The following is a 16,173-nucleotide window of genomic DNA, read 5'->3' as shown; positions in this document are numbered from 1 at the left end:
CATTATGAAATAATATCATAATATGTAGTAAGGATATATATAGTTCTATATATAGTAATTTAATATTACAGGAGGCTTAAACAGGTTTTCTCTTGTCTGCTTTTACATCAGTTTTCTTTGCAGTGTGTGTCTCTTTTGTTTGTTTTTTAAGAGGACTTGAAAGCCAGCACCCACTGCTGCTTTATTCTGTGCACAATGTAACTGACCCAGTGAGCACAGTGAGAGTGATCTCACTGCTTCAGACAGATGCCAGCACGTGTCAAGTGTAGCTCACCCTGCCTCTGTTCATCTTCTGCAGCTCTTGTGGCATGCCACAGGCAACAGCAGTAGTGCAAACTAGGATGCACTTGGCAGAAAATATGGGAAGTTGTTAACCCTTTGAGTAAGAGAGTTTGATCAGTTTTTTTTAGGGCAGTTTGCAGTCTTGGATCACTAATTCTTTAATGTAGTTTTGGGCCTAAAATGCATGTTTTGTTGGTTTTCGGGTATTTTTTGTTTTGTTTCGGGTTTTTGGTTTTTGGTTTGGGTTTTTTTTTTTTTTTAGAATTTTTCTCAGATTTACTTTGCTTATATGCTTCTGGGCTACACTAACATGTTTATAGCACCATTTAAGCCACTCAGAATCCAGTTTTGAGTTTTTGCTTGCTATTGGCAGTGCATTGTAGTTATACATGATTTTCTCCCCTGCCTCCAGGTGCAACCTGGATCATTAATCAAGATCTTTAAGCTTTTGGTTTCAAATTTTGGTCTTGGCATTGTAAGACTCCATCTGTCTTTGATGGGATTTTGGTGTTCTTGCAACTAGCCAACATGATTCTACCAAGAGTCTCTGCTTGTGAATTTTTCAGATCCAGCATTATAGCTTCTCAAAGGAGATCTACCACTAATTTAAAGGACTTGATTTTTTTGATCTTCCAGCAAAATTGTAAATAAAGCCTTATGCTTGTATAGGTGGTGACAAGTCTGTGTTAGATGTGTTCATATCTTCAGGTTATGTTTGCAGTGTAAGTGTAAGTTGAAGGTGTTGTGGGTTGTTTGGAATTTAAGTCTTTCTTGTAGGTCTTGGTTTGTAAGCATAGTAGGATGTCTGAAGAACTGCATTTTCAGGCCCTTTTTTTCCTCCCCTTCCTCCAGGTGTGAGGCAGCTAGCCCACATATTCATCCTGTTGGATGGTGTAAAGAACATAAAAGAACTCTCATCACTCCACCAGGTTTGTATCTTGTTACATGTCTGAAAGATTTAAGGTGACTACAGTCAGCTAGCATCATTAGAATTTACAATAATCTTTCTGTTACCTCTCCTGAATTTTTTCTGTAATTAGGAATTAATATTTGCAGAGTTGTAATTTTTTTTTGCAGGACTTACTGTATTAAAAATAGAAGTATAATAGGTGTTAGGTGTTAAGTATGCAAATATATACTGGTTTAGTAAAGAGACATTTACTCACAAAAAATATCCCTTGAAATCTGAACAAGTTTGTATTTTTGTCTGAATGGCTGACAAGTCCTGTAAGAGTCACATTCTGAAAATGCTGATAAAGCAAATTACAGGTGCATGAGATCATTGCATTAGAAAAACATCTTCATGTGAACTGAGTGTGCCAGGTAATGGATTCATGAGAAAATTGCCTTATTGATCAAGGAATCAAACTTGCAAGGGGTCTTTGAAATGAAGGAAAACACTGTGAGGAAGATGATACAGGAGAAAGGAAGCATATTCATTAGTGTTTTTCAGGACTGTTGTGTATGGCTGGATGACCTAAATGCCCTGTTGCAGAAACTGACATCTGTGGTCTGAGAACATGGAAAGTTTTAATTGGTTAAAACCAACTTCAACAGCAATTCTAATAGCCAGAAATCTTGAAAAGTCATAAGCAGTCTGTCTGTCAGGAGGTTAATTGCAGCCTGTTATTCAGTGAATCCCTTGTAAAACAAATTCTGTTCTAGCTCATGAATAATAATGTTTAAAGTTCAAGTTAGACTTCTGGTGCAGAGTAAAGATGAAGGACCGGCGCTGCCTTTTCTTTAAGAGCCAAGCTGTCTTTGTGTTTCTTCCCTAGAGTGTTTATAAACATGACATTTTCTGAGAAAGGCAGCATCTTCTTTGATGATGTCTGTAGATTATTCATAAATGTCCAGGGTATTTTGCTAGAAATTTAGTTAAAAATTGCTCACTAAAAGAGTAACAAGTAGTCAGGTGTGCTCACTGTGGTACAAAGCTATCACTGATCAGATTGTTTACCAGTGAATGACTGTTGGTTACTTGATTTAATTTCCTCAGTTAAGTGGACAGATTCTTCCAGTCTACATTATTGCAGAGGGAATCACAGAATATTCTCATACCCAAAGCAATTGTGTACAATAGCTACTCAGTAGAGTGTATGAGAGGATTGTTGGCTCTTTTAACCTGTATGGTGAATTTATCAGAGACAATTTAGAAGAGCCTTTCTTGTAATTATTTTGTAAGGCCAAAGAGTAAATCAAAACAGTATTATAAAAGTGCTAGGCACTATGTAAATTAAATGTTAACCTAATTTTTTTGCATTGTTGTGTTTCATTTTGCTCGTATTTCTTCTGTGTCAGATTATCCACACGCTAAGCATTTTTCTTGGGATAAGTATTTGGAAGAAACCAGTTCATTACCTGCACCTGCAAGGGCTTTTAAAGTGGTGAGAAAATGCTTAAATGTTTTTCACGCTTTTAAATTCATGTGATTAATTAGTTTAAGAAGAGAATACATATATGGTGTTCCTATGTTTCCAAGTATCCAGTTAATTAGTTGCATAATAGGTGGTTTATTTTTATGTAAGTTGCAGTTCACTGTTAGAAATCAGATTATTATAAATAACAATTAATGTATTATTTTAATTATTATAAATGGGATTAAATGCTACAAATATATTACTAATGAGTGTAATTTGCTATGGAAAATTACTGCCTACTTATTACAAATAATGAGATAGCTACTGAGTAATGATAACATATTTTGAAGATTTGTATTTCTGTACATTTTATATCGTGCAATAGATACAGTGTAAAAATGTTTGTAAGAGGTTAGTCTGCTTGTCCATCTAGTCCATTGCCTCGGGCAAGAGCTTTTTTTCAACACCCTTCAGCAGACTTTTTTTCTGCAAGCTTGCAACTAGGGCATGTGGGCAGCATCCACAAGCATCTCCCCAGCTTAACTATGGTGTCTGTGGGTGTCTGTGTCTTTTATCTTTGTACTTGCTAGTTTCTTTCAGTGATCCATCTTTTTGAGCTCTTAAGATTTCAGTGATGGTCACTAATGCAGAAAGGAATTACACAATGGCTTGAGCTGGAAGGGAACTTAAAGACCATCTAGTTCCAATCCCCCTGCCATGGGCAGGGACACCTTTCACTAGACCAGGTTGCTCAGAGCTCCATCCAGCCTGGCCTTGAGCACTTCAAGGGATTGGACATCCACAGTTCCAGGCAACCTGTTCAAGTGTCCCATCATCTTCACAGTAAAATACTATTTTCTGATATCTAATCTAAACCTACTCTCTTTTAGTTTGAAACAATTTCCCCTTATCCTGTCACTACATGCCCTTGTAAAAAGGCCCCTCTCCATCTTTCTTTTAGTCTCCCTTCAGGTACTGGTAGGCTGCAATTAGGTCACTCCTAAGGCATCTCTTTTTCAGACTGAAAAAGCCCAGTTGCCTCAGGCTTTCCTCATAGGAGAGGTGTTCCATCCCTTTAACCTAGGAGAGGTGTTCCATCCCCTCTAATCATCTTGTATTGCTGTTGGGAGCCAGCATCATAGCTCCCAGCCTTTGTCTCACAGCACACTGAAGCATGTTTGCCTCAGCTTTTCATATTAGGGACACTAATTCTCAATAACACTTTGCTAAGAGCTGGATTAACAAAAGCCAAAATGTGGTGTTTATAGCAGTTCCTGAGGTCAGTAGATTACCGGAGTTTATTAATGACCTGCAGTCTATCACCCCAAGGTGTGTCTAGTTTAATAATGTTTCTCAATCTTACATTCTCAGCATGAATACCCTGAGCAAGGATTAGGAAGGTATTTGGTTATATCTGAGACAGTAACAGTGTTTGATGTTGTATTATGGGAGAAAACCGAGTTCTTAAGCTGCAGCTGAAGAAAAAACACCAATACTCTGGGAAGTCCTAGAGGGACTGATACATTATTTTCCTAAAAAATTAGAATAAAACCCATAATTTGTCTTGTGAATATGTTCCTTTAAAATGGAAATAATTTTGCTTTAGTTTTCATAACTGCAGATGACAAAACACAAAATCCAATACTCCTACCAAAGACACCATTTTTGTAAAAATAGTATTAAAAACCCAGGCATTTGGTCCTGTTTGTTACTGTTCTGCTGTGGATTAGTTATGTTTTCAGTAGGAGACTGAAAAAGAGTTTGATTTATGAAACAAAAATACATACCAGAAAGCACAAATATGTTTCCTGTAGACAATTTCATGGACATTTCAGGGAACTGGTATGTAATGCTCTATTAAATACTGAGTTGAAACTGTTGGCCAAAATCTCTAGGAAAACTTTTCTAGAGAATTTAGGAAAAAAACTGATTCAAACAAAGATACCCATTTACATCCTTGCATGGCTTGAATCCAGTCCACTCCAGGAGAACCTGGACTCTCAAAGTAGTTACTTTGTTTCGCTAGATTGATAAGACTGGTTTGCATTACATCTTTATACTTGAATTTCTAGTAGAGGGAGGGCAGATTTGAAAAAATAAAGGCAGAAAATTTTTGATGGATTATATATATTTTACAACTGCATGAGATTTCAAGGTTTTCTTCTGTTTCACACAGTATTCTTCTTTTCTAGAAACCTTCTCATGGCTTTCAGAAAAACATGAAACTTGAAGTGGTTGACAAGAGAAATCCAGTGTTTATCAGAGTAGCAACCATTGTAGATACTGATGACTATAGAATAAAAGTAAGTTTCTCTATATTATCATGCTTAAGTAAATGATGAGGACTTTGTAAAGCTGAAATCCTGTAGTTGTAAAATTAACCATGGGAAGAAATGAGTGGCATTGCTCTGTCCTGCTAAGATTTTGCTCTTGCTGTTCACTAATTGATATATGCATAATTCCTTCAGAATGGGTTGTATTATTTTCCTCCCAGTTACTTGTGCTGAGGTGAGTAGTTGGAGAGCAGAGATGAATATATTGGAAAATTGCTTTGGGAATAGCTGATAGGAGACAATTGTCTATTCTATCAAGAAATGTGATTATTTAATGTCAAGTATCAAAGGGCTGCTTTGATATTTGTATTAGGGACCATGAAATATTTGGTCTAGGTTAATTGAATCTGTCTCTAGAAGTTTCCAAGGGAAGAGACAGATATATGTGAGATATCAAAGAAATAGCCCTGATCTCTTGTCCTTTGTCAGTGATTTCTGCAATTCTGAAGTTTCTGTTGGGCTTTAGATTGGATTAAGCTAAGTTAATGTATTTTTTATGTATTTTGCAGAAGTTGTGTATTTGAATTAATTTTCTTTTATTGTACAAAGCCAGTTTTCCACTCTGGAGCCCTTAACTGTTGGAAGGACTAACATATACTAGATATCCAGTTAGAAACAAAGGATGTATGTGTTTGCAGTTTGTAGAGATTTTTTACCAGGCATACTTGTTATTTCAGGTAGGAGATGCAGTTGACATTTCATTTTGAATCATCTGAATTAACTGCTGGTAGAGAGTCATCAGAACTAATATCTTCACACCTACGTATTTTCTACCTTAAGTTGGACATGCAAAATAAAAAAAAAAAAAAAGGAAACAAAAAAACCCCATCCCAAAATCAAGAAAATACTCACTCTCCAGTCTAATTTATTAAATGACAAGATTTGTAACTTCTAGGGCAGTAATTTGACCCTGTAGCATATGTTGAAAGAGCTCTGTTTGTGTCTCTGTGTGTACGTGCATCCACACACGTGCGCGTGAGAGATCTGAGGAATTTACTGCTACAGAGGTCATGCAAGATTTGAAGATATTTAGCTTTTGTGTGGAAAAAAACCATGTGCATAACCCATACTGGTGCTTTCCTGGGAAGTCACATGCTTCATTTACTCTTTATCCTGTATAGTCTGATTTTAGTAAAATTGTTGCTTGTATGATGGAGGGGTTGTTTGTTTTTTACCGATAAATTACATTCTTTTAGTCCTTGCTTACTGCTCTGCTGTTCTTAAATCCAGTTCAAACAGGAGATTAAAAAACATTTGGATTTTTGTGTGGTTTTTTGAGAGATGAAAAAGCAGAAATTCGTACTTAAGTATTAGTGTGAGAACTAATGTGAGAACTGCGTTATTCCTGGGATTTGACCCTGATAACACAGTAAACAACTATGTGACATATGGTTGTTTACTTTAGTGAGAGTATGCCTGGGTCCAGAATGTAATATACATGTATTTTCCATGTAACTTAAGTAGTTCTCTGAAGGTGACTTCTCTAATGGACATGTCATTTCTAGAGATTACTCAGGTAAATTGATTCTATGGAGAATTTTCCTGATCTAAAATGTACTATTCTCCCTTTTGTATTTTAGGTTCATTTTGATGGCTGGGATAGTATTTATGATTATTGGACTGATGTAGACAGCCCTGATATCCATCCTGCAGGCTGGTGTACAAAAACTGGACACCCTCTTCAGCCCCCACTTAGTAAGAGAAACCACATTGTAATGTAATGACGATAAAAGGCGTGTGTGCTGTGCTATCTTTTTCCCTGCCAGTGCCATTCGAAGAAGAGAAGCCACTAGGGTATAATTGCAAATGTGACATTTAGTGCAAAATCAATAGTCAGTAATTAATCACTTTTTAGTAGATAGCTCTATTTACCCTTACTGCAATGGAAATACAAGAAACACAGCCAAAACCAGTTGTAATGTTAAAGACCTGTTGTGTAAAATCCTGGTCTTCTCAAAGCCAGTGCTGAAACTGCTGTGGCACTCAGAAGGGGTAGGGTATCGTTCTTAAGATCCTTTGTTCACATCTCTCTTGATGGTTACTATGCTTTTTGGCTTAAAGGAGTCCAGAGTGTACTGAGAAGATGCTGCTTTCAATTGCTGTGGCAAATCCTCAAAAACAACTAACTTTCTTTTTTTCTTCAGCTGAGCAAAGAGGGATTAATGGTGCCCACTTTGAAAATAAATCTAACAGAAGCATGGTACCAATAATAACACTGGATTTACCAGCTTGCCCTGTCCGGGGATTTTGTTGTACTTATTGAAGTGGGAGGTATATGACAAATGAGACTGAAGATTGCAGGGAGAAGAGACTTTTTGGTAAATATATCCCTGCCTAGGCCACCGTGTTTCTAGATAATGACAGTGGAATCACTTCAGCCAAACTCTGAAGAGATGAGTTTTTAAGTGAGTGCTCTTCTCTGAGATTGGTTTATATAGTGACTCTGAGGTATGGTTTGCTCAAGTGCTGAGTATTCACAGCTGTAATAAGGTCAGAAAGAACTGTGCTTGGAAAATAAGAAATGCTGAGCAATGCCAAGTACTCAGAAAAAAATTAAGTGTACAATAACTGGGATAAATCACACACAGTGTGAATATGTTACCTGAAAATCATGGTGCCTCAATTCAATGTCTCTAAATGACAAGAAGAAATGATTCCTATCCAGGCTGTGATCAGAGTATATTCATTAGTTTTCTGAGCACTCCAGCAGTACAGTGATGACTGCCTGTTAGGAAGTTAATCATTCTGCCTTCAGAGTCTGAATAGAGTGCCATAAGTGCCAAAGCACAAAGTGAATAACAAGGAGAAGACAGGATGCTGCATATCTGCTTCTTAATCTGAGATGTGCCGTCCTGTGTGCTGAATGAGCAGCCCAGGGGGAAAAGTAGTCTGTGGCCACATAAATAAAAATTGTATCATATGGCAAAAGAGCTGAATAAGGTTGCAACATTTTTATTATGTTAAGATTGATATAAAAATAAAAAAATCTTAGCCTAGGTGTGAGTATTAATAGGTAAATTCGTGTTTTGGAGACATTAAAAGAAACAAGGTACAGATGCCCATCATGTATAACATATCATCTGCTCTAGATGGTGGCTTAGGAGGCACTGTTCATCCCTTTTAGGATGTGACTCTTAGAAGTAACTTTCTGTTAAGCTATGAAAATTAAGACGGACAATATGACAGGAGAGGAAGTTGACCATTCATTAAGCAGGAAAAGGCAATAACCTACACAAATGCTTATAAAATAGAATGATTGCTGAGTAAAAAGATTATTCCGACAATATAACTTTTATTACCATATGGAATATTATAAAAATGTTAATATTGTTTCCAAGTAAGTTAAAAAGCATTGCCAGACTTCTGAAAGGGTTTCATGAGGAGGGAAGAAAATATTTTGCAAGACAGTTTCTGCTTCAGTCAATATAATAGGATTTTCAATGATGAGGTCCAGATCTCTGCCTTTCACATTAGGAAAGTTTGTGTGAATGCTGTGCAATGTTAGTAATATTAGTCTATAGTCTAGTATTCATGTATTCATAGTCTTTTCAGATGTAGTGAATTCATCATGATGAATTATGACCTTTATGATAGCAGTTAGGGAATTGAGAGCCAAGTATTGGTGTTGATTTTTATATTGTTTCACAGTGATGCAAACAGCAGCTTCTCACTTAAACATGGACAACCAGTTGTAGCTCTTTTAAATTACATTTTTAAAGAGTTTGAATTTTTTAAGTGAGGAGAGAACATTTATAGGGAGGTTTTTTTTCAATATCAGAACATCAGTGAAGCAGGACTTCCTTTTACAGAAACATCCCTATTCACGTCACTCTTCCTCTGAGTCCACTTACTTGCTACATTTTAAGTATGAATTCTGCATAAAGGTAGAAAAGGTGAAATTCCCTGTTCTCTCACCAGTTACAGTCTTTAAAGGCTATAGAAGTCTTTGGACTTCGGTGTAGTCATAGTGTTGTAACATTTTCATAGCTGGAATATTTGGTAAGAAAAGCTTTTGGACTGCTTTAATTATACATAATAATTCTCTGTCTTCCATTATCCATCTGCGAGCAAGAATCTGTCTTTCATCTAGAAAAATCTATTTAAATAGGCCTTTTAATATCTGTATTGTTATCTGTAGGAGGAGGTGCAAGTTCATGTACTTTTCAAGAAGAACTAGAGGGGGACAGTGCACGCCTGCAGAGGTGCAGCAGGCGTTCCCAGTGTCATGTACTGGAGCACAGCTGTGTCTCACTTCCTATGAAGCTGTGCATTGTTTGCTTGGGCCTCAAAGCGCCTTTTGGCATACATCCTTCAATCCTGCAGGCATCATTGTTACAGGTTGATGAAAATCAGATAGACACATAAATTCAGTGAAGTGAAAATGTCAAAAATCTCCTGATGGCTTGTGTTTTTTAGTAGTATTTTCAGTCTTCCTTTTCACATCTTGTTTACTGGAAAACTTCAGCTAAAAAATGTGTAAGGACAGTATGCATTACAAACACATCCCTGTCTTCAGGAACAGGGATAGGGTAACTTGCTTTTTCTGTGCTCTTGCAAAACAACCAGGTTCCAGCTAAATGTAGATAGTAGAAGAGAAATTTGGTGTCATGCAGCTGCTCCAAGATTTGTGTTCTTTATATAGATGTAGTTCTGTTGTAGAGATTTACTCACACGGAATAAAATTATTTCTCCAGTGGATTAGGTTGTTTAAATCTCCATTATGCTTTTGCAGAATGCATGATTAAAGTACTTCTGTTTACTTATTTCTTCATGCTTGCTACAATGCACAGGTATTTGTGCATATTTATACAGCTTTTAAATATTAGATCATTTTTTAAAATCTCATTTGTAATTTCACCTGGCATGCAGGTCCCTTGGAATTGGTGGAAGCTTTAGAGCATGGAGGGTGTCCCACAGCAGGATGTAAGGGAGTTGGACACATCAAAAGGGCAAGACATATTGGCCATCACAGGTATGTTCTGTGAAACTGATTTTTTTCTTTCAATTGAGGGATGAGTGCAGATGGTTTTTTTAAATTGTTGTTCATAAGAAAACAGATCAAGCTGGAAAAAAATAGGAAATCCTGTAAACCTAAATATGCAATTATTTCAGTTGCCATGGTGAGCATGCTGAAATAAACATTAGCAATCTGTAACTTCATTTCACCAGGGTGTACTGAGATAAGATTTGTCGTGCATTACTTTTTGTCACAATTGGTAGATTCAGTTACTCTCTATTTTGTTCCTATGAGGATTCCTCGGCTGTCCAGACTGCAAAATATTACAGACAGATATGTGTAAAGTAATAACTTTTGAACCTTTTGAAATATGATTTTATTATGCCTTGGATTTTTTTTTTCTGCTTGGCTGGTAGGGGTAAGGACTTGCTTGTTGGTTTGGAACAATACTAGAAAGGAAATTCCGATTGACGTATTCTCGAATGACAGCTTGCTGCTTCTATTTAGTGTTTCTAAAGGTGCTTTGTTGAACACCTTCTGAGGTATAATTCAGAAATATGTACATCTCATCCTAGACAGTAGTTGATATTAGCATGGTAGATTGGAATGGAGGGGACATGGAAAACATTTCCCAAGTTGAAATCTTATTATTTTAAAAGTATTTAGAGTGTGAGGTGAATCCAGACTGTTTCAGTAAGGGATATACAAGTAATATAGTATGCTAAGCTGAGAACTAAGCATCATGAATAGCATCCTGTTACCTTTTTGCAAATTGGAGCTTCCAGAAGTTGCCATTTTTCCATTATGAAGTGATAAAATTGTCAAATGTCATGTCACTTTGTTCTTCCTGCTCTCTCATATGGTTAGAGGATGGCTCTTTGGTTATTTACCTATACATTTTTTAAATTACCTTTTTAAACTGCCTTGATCCAAGAGTGAGCTCTGCAATCTTTTCATGTTTTTGATGAGAGAATTGTGTCCTGTTGACTCAAATTATGCTACAAGGTTTTGATGATGTATCACCATGTGTTGAGGTCCTGGCTAGTCCCTAACAAAGATACCTGGCTAGCAATACTCACTGTATTGCTACATTTTGATGTGCAAAAGGCATCTTCTGCTGCAAATTCTTCCCTATCTGCAGCAGAAGCATTGTGTTTGTACTGTTAGGAGCAGAAGGAGCTCATGGTAGGACAGGCTTTGTCCCCAGGAAGGGATGTAACTAGTCTGGCTCCAGTGACACAACTTGTTGCAGTAAGAATTGTGGTGGAGTTGTCATGACACAGTATGCCACACCACTGTCTTTCAGATTATTCTCACCCTATTCCTGTTGTCTTTTTCTGTCTGTGTTATTTTTCTTTGGGTTTTTTTCTCCCAGTTTTTTTCTCTTCCTTTTTCTACTTTCCCTTTATTGCACTCAACAAGCAGGATAACTCCTTAAACAGTCAAGTCAGTCCTTAAGAGGTTACCATCTATTACCGTATCGTAACCTTCTGCATTCATGGTCTTAATCCACTGCAAATGTGAACTAAACCGGATTTGCCTAAAAAGCTTCCTGACTGCTTATCTGAAACCCATTTTATTTCTTATTCTAGTAGATTTGAGTCTTGAATAATTTATTATTGCATCTAATCTGGAAGGCAGTAAATTCCAATTCCTTACCAAGTGCTATCTCAATTACTTAGAATCAGGTGAACATACCATGGGTTTCTGCCCAAAGTTGAAACTTAAAATAAGAAAAAAAAAGAAAGTAAATTTGTCTGAAAAGCTTTTTGTTTATGATCTCTCTAAATAAACATTGGCAATAAAAGTTCTAATGTTTTAGATGGAAAGGATGAGTAAGAGCTATATGTCTATTTACTTTGTGTAGCCTTTGCTTTTATAGCTACATTTGCCGTGCTATTTAAAGGTTGCTATACTTACTCATCCTGAATATTAAGAAAAGAAACAAACTCACGGCATTTCATTGTGCTTTATTTTTACTGTAGTCTTGGCAATCCTATTATTTGCACATTAACTGATAGTTCTAGGGTATAAAAATATAAGCAAAGAAATTTCGTTGATCATAAGACAGATATTTGCCGTTTCATAGAAAATTTATTTTACCAGTAAGTATCTTATTCACTAGCTATTGGTTTGCCCTCTTTGCTGATATTCTAGTTTTGTTCTTCAGAATTTCTGAGGCAAATAATGAGATTTGTTACTCATCTGGAGCCTACAAATTTGAGGGTCCAGGTCACCACAAAAATTCTAATGTCATACCACCACTTTTTTCCTGAATTTATGAAGAGATTTTGAAATTTGTATCATTTTCAAATCAGGTAGCATTCCCATGGCTCTTTTATCTTGGCAACCTTGAAATGTATTTAACCATGCTTATCTTTTCTTTTGTGATGAGGTGCAAAGCATAAATGCCTGTGTGCAGAAAGGATGATAATTTAAAATGCTAAGTAGTTCTGAAGTAATTTTGAGAGCTTGTTCCTTAGGAATCAGATGAAAGCCTCGGTGATTAATTATATAGGAGGGCTAAAGCATTTACTTTTTGGAGAAGCTCATGTTAATAAGGACTTGGTATCTATCAACAGCTGATCCAGGGTTATGTGCTGCACAGTTGAAACAGCCTGATGTACAGATTGTTAGCATTATGCAGATCACCTGCATATTTATGATTGTGAATTGTATACCCTGATGTTTAATGCATGCCATAACTCTCAGGTTCAAGCAGGAACCCGAAGAGGTCAGTTGTAAGTAGTTCATTAGAGTTTTGAGTCAACTCTTCATGAGTAAAGATTTTTGCCAGAAACTTCAAACTCCACGTGTGTTATGTGTAAGTTGAAGTGAACTGAAGTACTGTGGTAGAGGCTGTGTTGTAAGACAGGACATGTTGTATAAACATGGAAACCTCAACTCAGCAGGAGGTCACATCTGTTTGTTCAGTGTCTGCTGAAGTAACTGTCAGCTGGTTTGATGCCAGTCTCAAGTTTTATTTATCTTTTATGTAAAGTCATTGGCACTGGTCAAATCCATTCTAAAGTACTCTTGATTCAGGTTTAGACTCCTGAAGCAGCTTTCCCCTAAAAAACGAATGCTTTGATGATAAACATGTGTAATTGTGAAAGAGTACAGCTGTACTGTTTGTTTTGAGACTAGTTAAAAATGGTTTCATAAAGTCTGAAGTAAAGAGATCACTTAACAAAATCCATCAGAAAAAAAGAACACATCCCTCAGATGCTGTCTAAAGGTTTCTTGCTAATCATATATCACCAGCTGATGTGGTCATCTGGACATAGGCTACTCTAGATAGTCTAATCCACTCATTAGTCCAGGTGAATTTTTCTGGAGCTCTCATATAACCTCATCCCTTGACGGTGCTTGGCAATAACTTGCACCTGAAAGGCACTGAGGAGCTGGGGTTGGTAACATTTCCAAGCAGTATAGCTAAACCAGGAGACCTGTCTGTGGCTTGATACAGGTTTGCAAAATATTCCAAGTGGTCATAAAGACTAATAATCTATATTTAAAAGTACTTCATATGCAGGTTCTTAGACCGAACAGAGTGCTGCCTTAACCTTCTTCAGTTTAAGAGAGAATTCTGGCCTATGTTCCCTTCTGATACTAGGTGTAGCTGAGAGTATTCCATCTGGACTCTGTGCTTCAGAAAATTTCCATACTGCTACAAGATAGGAGCATCTTCAAATGTGTGGAGAAGACTAAGGTCCATGCCAAACTATCAGCAACCCAGTTTTATCTTCCTACCCTTGAACTTTATAGAAAAGAGATATGTATGTTACTGCATCTAGAGACAGATCTTGAGTGTGATAGAAGAGCAATTGCAAATAAACACAGGTGTGATATGCTACTCAACACTTCTGTTCCGTCAGACTGTTCTGGAAAGGGCTGGTTATGTAAAACCCCTGTTGACTTGAAAATTACAGGCCTGTGATCAGAATGGTGCATTGCCTTTTTCTGTATTCATCTTTCATGATTCAATAAAAACAGAAACTTATTTTAATGCCCAGTTTTTACTCAGCATATGCAGGACTCTGGAAACAGTGGCTTCCTTTCCTCAGAAAACTGTGTTATGCACACACTTATTGCCAGCCAGTCTGCTGCCATTTCAGTAGTGCCCTGCAGACAGCTAATTGTTGTGCTGTGCTGATCCTTCAACATTTAGAGATAGCTGATTACTCTCCTGTGTGGGGATGTGTGTGTGTCAGGTGCTATTAATGTGAATGTTTGTTTACTGAGGCAGCTCTGATGATAATTGAGATCTTCATGTTGGACTGGTTTCAAAGCTGTGGAGCAGTGCTGGGGGGTGTAAAGCCCTGTCACATGAATAGCAGAGGTTTTGCATTGAGTACCTGCTGCTGCGTTTGCCTCCTGCCATTCTTCCTGAGCCTCTGGCAGACCTTGGTACCCCCCTGCCCCCGCCAAGGACATCTGATCATTTTGGAAACTAGCTTCTTCTGCTGTTTTCAAAACGATGTGCTAAAGCAAACTGTAAGCTGGAGCAGAAATCCAGGTTTAAGGTGACAGAAGAGTTAAAAATCCTTATTTAATATTAAATAACCTAAGCACCAAGACTTCTGAGTCCTTGAGATGAGTTGTGTTAAAAACTTACAGTCCTATATAAATCAAATACTTCTATTATGTAGGAATAACAAGATTAATTTTGTTCATTCTTTATAGTAGACAAGTTAAACTGAACTGAAGGCTGGAGGCATTGAGTTTCAGGAGGGTTTACTGATTGATCTAAAGCCATACACATGTTCGTTCATGCTGTGTTTTGTTGTAACAAAGCTAACAGTGGAAACCACGAGGGTTCTTTTTTGTTGCCTCAAGTAACAGTAACATCAAAGGGCTATCAAGGAGTTTTTAAAAAATGATCCAGCAACTTGAGTTATTAATTACAGACAAAAAGTCATCTGAATCTAGTGTTACAAAGCATCATTAATATTATAACTATTGTTGACTGAAAGAGTCATTCAGCTTCAGTTTTTCCAGAAGATACTAAAAGGTGCTGTATGAGCAGGCAAGTTATAATAAAAGACTGAATTTTGAGGCTTTTTCTTGGGGTTTTTTGTTTTGGTTTGGGTTTTTTTTTTAAATTTAAAACCTATTAGTGATGTGTGTAAGTGGAAAGCCTGCTGGAGTCTGACAATCATATTGTCAGATTTCATTGTGATGCAAGTCTTGCTTAATAATACACAACTGAAGTTAAATATCACAGTGGCAGTGTTCGGTGTTTCCTTGTGACAGCCCTTTAACTGCTCAGAAACATTGCTCAAAACACTCCTGTGAGCCTAGGAAGCCAAAAGAAAATTGCATGCTTTGCCCTGTAGCAATGGCAGAACTGAGATTAATCAATATATTCATGAATTTCTGATAACTGTATTTCATCATAATGGTATGTGTTTGTCACAGCAAGAACTTAAATCACACTAGCATTGGTGCCTTAAAACCTTTTTCTGAACAGGAGCCTGTATCTTTGATCGTGTATTTTGTTTGAAAGAGAAAAAATACATCACTGTGGTAGATGCAGCAGCAGAAGACATCTTGCAGGGGCTAGTCCTAAGATACAAAAACCCACTAGCTTGACAATAAATATAAGTAGACATATACAAATAGGTTTAAACCAAAATGCCCTATTTTGCTTAAGAGAAAGTAGAAATAAAAGGTGAATACTCCAAGTTAATTTTTATTTGTATATTTTGTTCCATGTCTCTAAAAAATTTCATTAACAAAAGCATACCATACTTCAAGTGTAGTGTTTTATAGCCAAATGGGTGGCTGGACTCTATCTCATTTGGATGTGTAAACAAAAAGTTCCCCAGAAGAAGGCAAAGATGATTGTTCTGTGCTTCATTGGATCACCTGGGGATAGGGCTACATGTCCCTTTAAAGCCCTGTAGAGACTGTTATGGAGCAACATCTGCTTGGAGTAGCCTTAAACAGGGATCTCATCTTGCTTAGAAAAGCAGAAACTATTATATTTTTTTCCCTCCATAATTCAAGTTCAGCATAGCTACTCAAGGATTTAAAAATAACAAGAGTAATAATTTAAAAAAAAAGTCGATACTGTCTTGTTTTCAAATGAGCCAACTGCAGAAATCAGACATGCTGTTGATCTGTCTTGATAACCCCAGCAAGGGCTGACTGACTTGGCCTTAAGGAATTTTCTCCTGTATGCAAGTGCTGAGAGAAATGTAAATTTCCACTAACTTTTTGTTTATATTGGCGACAT

The 16,173-nt window shown here is 36.9% G+C and overlaps 1 protein-coding gene across 3 annotated transcripts in view; it reads left to right on the top strand.

Moving 5' to 3' along the window:
- Positions 1–16,173, top strand: part of L3MBTL3 (L3MBTL histone methyl-lysine binding protein 3) — a 75,501-nt gene that overhangs the window by 42,470 nt on the left and 16,858 nt on the right. For all 3 annotated transcript variants that reach the window (XM_082300102.1, XM_082300104.1, XM_082300103.1), the window contains exons 12-16: positions 1,135–1,211; positions 2,584–2,669; positions 4,835–4,945; positions 6,556–6,670; positions 9,845–9,947. In XM_082300102.1, the coding sequence (XP_082156228.1) occupies positions 1,135–1,211; positions 2,584–2,669; positions 4,835–4,945; positions 6,556–6,670; positions 9,845–9,947 (492 nt within the window). The remainder of the gene's footprint in view (positions 1–1,134; positions 1,212–2,583; positions 2,670–4,834; positions 4,946–6,555; positions 6,671–9,844; positions 9,948–16,173) is intronic.

The sequence above is a fragment of the Coloeus monedula genome (genome assembly GCF_965178545.1).
Source record: "Coloeus monedula genome assembly, chromosome: 2".
Taxonomy (NCBI): domain Eukaryota; kingdom Metazoa; phylum Chordata; class Aves; order Passeriformes; family Corvidae; genus Coloeus; species Coloeus monedula.
The sequence above is the reverse complement of the archived record's forward strand: the minus strand, read 5'-3'. Positions and strand labels throughout refer to the sequence as shown.